The sequence below is a fragment of the Eleutherodactylus coqui genome, chromosome 6 (genome assembly GCF_035609145.1).
Source record: "Eleutherodactylus coqui strain aEleCoq1 chromosome 6, aEleCoq1.hap1, whole genome shotgun sequence".
In the NCBI taxonomy this organism is placed as follows: domain Eukaryota; kingdom Metazoa; phylum Chordata; class Amphibia; order Anura; family Eleutherodactylidae; genus Eleutherodactylus; species Eleutherodactylus coqui.
Window position 1 is genome coordinate 224,267,543 of NC_089842.1, and position 6,372 is coordinate 224,273,914.

Below are 6,372 nucleotides of genomic sequence, written 5' to 3' on the forward strand. Positions count from 1 at the left end.
GAACCACATTAATTGTGATCCCAACTGGTGTTTAGCCCATAGCCCAGCATGTTCAACTGAGCCTAGGGAGATTGTATACCCGACAACTATGTTGAAGTATAGGCTCTGCAGTTCAGTTTCATAGGGGGAGAAGGTTCAAAAATCTTTCCTCTGGAGCTACAGAAAGGTTCCTGATCAACTGTTGCTATTAAGAGAGAAATGTGTTGATCCTGTACTGCTGTTGGTCTGGAATCAAAAAATTGTTTTATCGCTCCATTAGTCTTGAATAGAGATGAGCGAACGTACTTGGCCACGCCCCTTTTCCGCCCGAATACAGTGATTTTCGAGTACTTCCGTACTCGGGCGAAAAAATTCGGGGGGCGCCGTGGGTGAGTGGGGGGTTGCAGCGGGGAGGGAGAGAGCTCGGGCTCCCCCCTGTTCCCCGCTGCTACCCCCCCGCGCCGCCACGCCTCCCCCCGCCCCCCGAATCTTTTCACCCGAGTACTGAAGTACTCGAAAATCACGGTGCTCGATCGAGTAATTACTCGAAACGAGTACGTTTGCTCATCTCTAGTCTTGAACCTTGCAAATAGCTTTTCACTTTTATACCCACCCTGGTTGAATGGTTCATGCAAGGGCATGCACTGTCATACTAAGGGGGAGATTGGACATTGATATCGTTTCATTGCTATAATAGAAGTCAATTAGACCCCTGGTTATCATGTGTTCCGGGTCTCCAGTCCCCTCAAAACTTTGATTTGATAGCCCAAGTGGCATAGCAATGGGCTCGCTCGGTCAGGACAATCAAATCATTTTTTTTTTAATAGGGTGAGCTCAAATATATTTGGAATCCTCATTATGTCGACTTAGTTATTGAGGATCCTATGTGTGAGTTTGTCCATGTTAGCCCCTAGTTTAACGCTTAATAAAGACATTTCCTTCCTGCACCATTTTGCAGTGTTAAAATATTATAATGACCACATGACACATTGTACTTCTGCTGTGAACATTTATCATAAAAAACACATTAATTCGTTGCCACCCACAAATTAAAAGATGGTGGCCACCCGGAGGCTCCTACAGTCGCACATCCAAGGACACCGGAGGAACTCGAGAGCTGTGGACATGATGTGTCACTGATATCATCTTAACTTCCCCATAATTTACTTCAGTATGAAATCTTATAAACCACAAAAAATCAGGTAAGAGGAATGATCAGAGCTGCAGGCTGGGTATAGTAGAACATTCCCATTAGAAGGTTTGACAGGACAGGTGGGGGTATCACACAGCAGTGAGGGGGCGAGTGAGGCACTTTAGACCCAGATGTCAGAGCTGCAGTCTCCGCCTGGATAGCGGCATTCATGAGCCAAGGCTGGACCGTGTGGCTCCTTCCCAAAATCCACCATGAAGTCGGGGTTCAGCTTGAGACCTCCGTTGTGAGTGTCCACATCAATCTGCAGCATGACGGAGCCGTTGCTGTGGAGGAGAGGAGGGGACAGATCAGACACCGCTGGGACATCAGTAACATTTACATGCTACATACAAATGAACATCTTCCCCTGGATGGAGCCGGTAATGAGCGCACCATAATGCTACAGAACTAATGAGAAATCCGTGTGTACATACACCATGGAATATCCACCAGCAGACGCACACGTCACTTACCAGATCATGTCAGGGTAGAACTGCTTGTCCCAACCGCTATACAGAGACGTAGTCAAGTAGAGCCTCTTCCCATCCAGGCTGAGCTGGATCATCTGAGGACCCCCGGGGACTCTCCTCCCCTATAAGACACAGGACAGGAGATGACATGGTGATCTGCGGGATGGCATGGAGCCAGAGGGCTGAGGATCCCTCACCTTTACGATCACTGGATCAGGCTGATGTTTTAGTTCTTGGTCATCTAGCACAGTGACCGGACCATCACTCAGAATGCTGCCTGCAAGGAAGACCTGCAGGGAGACCGACAGGTGGGAGAACATGAAGGCAAGAGTGGCTGCAGCCTTATCTGGGATCCGGAGAGCACCAGTCCCAGAATACGAGGTGCCTAAAGCAATCACCACATAACCACTGCCCAGCAGCACCTTCTGGACGACTACAAGAAATGCTTCCATTGCCCTGGGGTCTCCTGGCATCACTAACCTGTCCTACCAGCTTTGGGTGACGGGTGTCACAAATGTCATACTGTCTAACGTCCCCATGCAGCCAGTTACTGAAGTACAAAAAACGGTCATCCAATGAGATCAGGATGTCAGTGATCATACCTGTAAGGAGCAGCAGACAGAGGGTTAATGCACCCCAACTCATTATCCAACAGCCCCCCTCAGCCATCATTCTACCAGCAGCCTGACTGGTAACTGGGGCAGCACTGCATCAAGCAGAGGAGGCTGCGCCTGAGGGCATCAGTAAGGCCGGGTGAAGACTCCGCAACGCAAATCTACCAGCATTTCCAGCACAATACGAGTAAATGGGGATTTCAACAACAAGAACTGAAGAAATCCAACAGAAGTTGGAGCAGCTACATCCTGCAGATGTCACCCCGCTACACAGAGGGAGGAAACACCGCAGGAAAAACTGCCGCACCGCAGAAGCTACACCAAAGGTTCAGTTCTGTGTGCAAAACCGTCTCCTGTGGTCACCCCAAAGCCTGTGGGGTGACAACCAGTTCTACTATATATCCCAGTATGAGGGTTCATACAGGAAGAGGGGCATCCATATAGCAGATATCGTCTCACACCTCAGCATTAGATAGTTCTTTGTTCAGATTTATGGGGTGCTTCCATCTTGGATACAGACAGCTCAGGTTTATATATGAGCATAAAGCTCACCGCCCCCCCTATGAAGCTCATCCGTGCTGTAATATACGGCAGGGATCCGGCCACCGGTTTAGCGCCACAAGTGACTGCGGCATAAGACAAGATGGAGAAGCTCCACAATGATAACATGGCTGCTCCTGACTTCTTGGTCTCATGTACCAGAAACTCCATACCGCCACTCACCTGGCATCTCAGGTAGTGCCCACCCCTGCACCTTCTTGGCTGGCACCTGGATCACCTTCTCTGCAGCCCATTTTCCATCCTGAGAACAGAAGACATTAAACTTCAGTGACACCTTGTATACCACCAGGAGAGATCGGGGTACTATGGGTGAAGCAGACCCCTCACCCACCCTACAAGGTGCCCACAAGGCAGGTCATGAAGGAGCTATGGGAACACACACCTTCTTAGGCAAGTGTCCCCCCACAGGAAGACTGCATATTCCACGATCCCAAACTCCAGAGTCCCTCCTCAAACTCACCTTTGTCTTAAAGAAGTGGAATATAGAACTACTGAGGGCGCAGCCGACAAATCCCTGGGCAGCATTTGGGTTGTGCAGGAAGCGGATTTCCAGGGGAATCTGCCCGTCATCTCCCAGGTCCAGACTCTGTATACGAGTGTGTGTCTTCCAGTCCCACACGTGAAGATGGTGGCCATAGTGTCCTGGAAGACAAAAGCTACACAAGACCTGGACCGCACCCAGCACCCTCGTTCATTCGACAGGAAGTGAGAAGCAGGTCGTGGCCGCCGTCCTCCATCCTACCTGCTGCTAAATCATCTGGGTTGAATCCACCAATAAAAGCTTTAGGGGCTCCCCACTCTGTGCTGATCATGACGTTGTGCCGTGGTTGGTACCAGAAGTCATAGGCAAATGGTGCCGCCTGTCCTTTTTTCTCCCAGTTACCTTTTACTTCAAAAGTCTCTGCATCCAGCAAAACGAAGCCTCCTGAGATGTGGAGCAGAAGGAAAGTTACCAAAAGCTGTGAGGAGACTCAAGGACAATGTCTCATCCTTTTACCCCATCATGGTCAGCATTCAGATGATGATGTCATCAGCGGCACCCTCACCCTTGCCGTTCCCTTCAGGGTCTCCCAGGGTATTGATCATAACATCCCCACAGCCCAGGCAGTGAGAGGTGTGCATATACGCCAGACCGCACTTCTGCTTTATGTCGTCCGCTTCCACCACCTGCAGGGGATCACAAACAGCAGTCATCATCCAGGAGAGTGCGGACAGTCCTGGGAGACAGATGATAACACCCACCTTGTGAATACGAGGGGCTCGCGGGTCAGTGCCCACATCCACCACATAGACCCGGGAAGAGATGAGACATGGCAGGATCAGCTTGTCCCTTACTTTAGTGGGATCTCCAAAGCAGCTGCTGCAGGTGTTCCAGCCGGAGTGGTGCAGCTCATCGTTCACATTGGGCATCGGCAGACGGTGAATGACCTGGAATATGGAAAATGTGGCACCAGCTGTGCACACAGCCAAAGTCTACACTTACCTGCAGAGCTGACACTCAATATTCGCATCACATCCGCCTAGTCTAGAACCTTCTCTAGGAAATTGGGATTATCATGTACGTTTTTCCAGTGTAAAGCTCCAAAAACCGGATTGTGCGCAGACACGCTTGTTACCTGGGAGTAATGTGCAGATTTCCGGTTCACATCCACAGTGGCCAGGTAGTCCGGCTTGTTAAGCCCGGTGTTGCGATAGATGCATGGCACATAAATCAACTCCTCGTGGGGACCTAGACATGAGGGTCACAGCACAATGTTACAGGAGACCCCAGAGTAGAGCAGCCACCAACAAGACCCTCATCCCCCACTTGTGTGAGTGACTCAACAGCCTGGTGTTTAACAGACCAGGATGGAGGATATCTGCTCCTCTGGTCAGGGACACTGTATAATATTCTGATCTGAGGGGGCGCAGCGTATGTTTACATCCCGTGTGTTCACAGGATACGTCTATAGATCCCATATACACATCAGTCATGGATGTAAGCAGCAGGGTCTGGAGCCACCACCCCAAGACCACAGGAGATTACAGTGCGTGAAGCAGTCACGATTCAGATGGTCCAAGAATCCCACCTATGGGAATCCCCCTCACTCCTCCTGCAGGCACAGATGTGGAGCGATTTGGGACATTTTCCTTCTGCAGTTCCTGTAAGTGTTCATTTCTGTAGCTCCCCAAGCCGAGTCCTCCACCCTCCTGCTCCCTATCCCCTCTCGCAGCATGCAGCCTCATAGCACAGAGGGACACTGCAGCTGCATCCCCTCTACAGAACACCTGCAGACTGGAAAATAAGGAGATAGAACATCATAAGCTTCGATACCCTCAGAGATCTGTAGTGTGGCTATGTCAAGCACTCTTTACCTTTCATGGCATCCAGAGGACTCTTGAATCCCGGGCCAGATGATCCGCAATGAGCTGTAAAGAAGACAATAAGTAAGGAGTAGAAGTCTGCAAGGCAACCATGATTGGCTCTGAGCCTTAGCAGTTAGTTTATGGGGCTCAGAGCCAATCATCCCTTTAATGACTTCTCCAAGAGACAGTTTGTATATGTGTCCCCATGAAGGAGATGAGATGACATTGCACGTGTCACAGGGGCTTTACCTATTAAATAAAGGCACATGGAGCCTGGTTACTGGTAGTTCTGTTCTTTTCAGACTTGCATTGACTAAATTAAGTAACTGTCAGCTCATAAGACGCATTACAGAGACAGAAGAAGTTGGAAACAAAAAGCCATGTGTGTCTTGAAAGAAGGAACCCAAGAGGAACAGCAGAGGACTTACAGAAGAGTCTACAGACTGCAAAAACCTCTGTTCATATGTTCACTATTAGACCAGGAATGGTGATCATGACACACACACACACACACTGTCACTTTGAGTATTATGGAACTGTGTTCTGTCGGTTTTATTAATCTTAACTCCACACAAATGACGAAAACCTACCAAGATAGGTAAACGCACTTGCCATCTTCACCCCTTTCAGAGGTTCCGTCCCCGGGCGTCATGTAGATAGCCTAAAATTGCATCCAGACAGAAGCTGGGCGGCTCCAGAGGTTGCTACTGAGAAAATGGAGCTGTCAGCTTTGGTTAGTGAAATCCCAGCATTTTGGCCATACAGGATGTTGTTGTAGACCGTGCGGTTCTGTGTGGTATTGAATGGAAACCTGCTACAACAAGAGGCAAAGCTGGCAGCTCCATTTTACTAATATCAGCCTACCAAGTCTTTCAGGGATACATGCGGGTGCCATTTTTAGCTATTCGGACAGAGCCCCTGAATGGGAGTGATGATGCCATGTGGATGTAGCCTTAGTGGGGTTGTGCCAGGATCACTGGATACCCCCAGGACTTGTACCATCAGCGCTCCATACAGTCTCCTCCTCATTGCGGGACCCCTGATCTTATGACAGGCGAGACTCCCACCGATCAGCAAGTGGTCCCCTATTCTGTGGATGGGGGAGAACTTGTGATCCTGGTACAACCATTTTAATAGGCAGAACATATTAGTAATCAATGGCAAAGGAACAATCAGACAGCCACCATTACTACTGCAGTCCAGGATGGGA

General features: G+C 49.6%; 1 protein-coding gene across 1 annotated transcript; it reads right to left on the reverse strand.

The window, feature by feature from the left end:
• Nucleotides 1-1,170: 1,170 nt before the first annotated feature.
• On the reverse strand, nt 1,171-4,541 carry LOC136633330 (methanethiol oxidase-like). The gene is made up of 10 exons (XM_066608991.1): nt 4,433-4,541; nt 4,059-4,244; nt 3,863-3,983; nt 3,559-3,741; nt 3,277-3,458; nt 2,979-3,057; nt 2,122-2,243; nt 1,839-1,931; nt 1,645-1,763; nt 1,171-1,455 (listed from the first exon to the last, which is right to left on the reverse strand). The coding sequence occupies exons 2-10, from the start codon at nt 4,224-4,226 to the stop codon at nt 1,293-1,295; spliced, it is 1,230 nt and encodes a 409-aa protein (XP_066465088.1). The 5' UTR covers nt 4,227-4,244; nt 4,433-4,541; the 3' UTR covers nt 1,171-1,292.
• Nucleotides 4,542-6,372: the final 1,831 nt, after the last annotated feature.

Excerpts from the sequence above, each read along its gene's own strand:
- LOC136633330 (XM_066608991.1), bottom strand. The coding sequence starts at position 4,226 with ATGCCCAATGTGAACGATGAGCTGCACCACTCCGGCTGGAACACCTGC. Across the intron at positions 3,742-3,862 it reads CCCTGAAGGGAACGGCAAGG|GAGGCTTCGTTTTGCTGGAT; the intron begins GTGAGGGTGCCG and ends TCCACATCTCAG. Across the intron at positions 2,244-2,978 it reads GGCACTACCTGAGATGCCAG|GTATGATCACTGACATCCTG; the intron begins GTGAGTGGCGGT and ends TGCTCCTTACAG.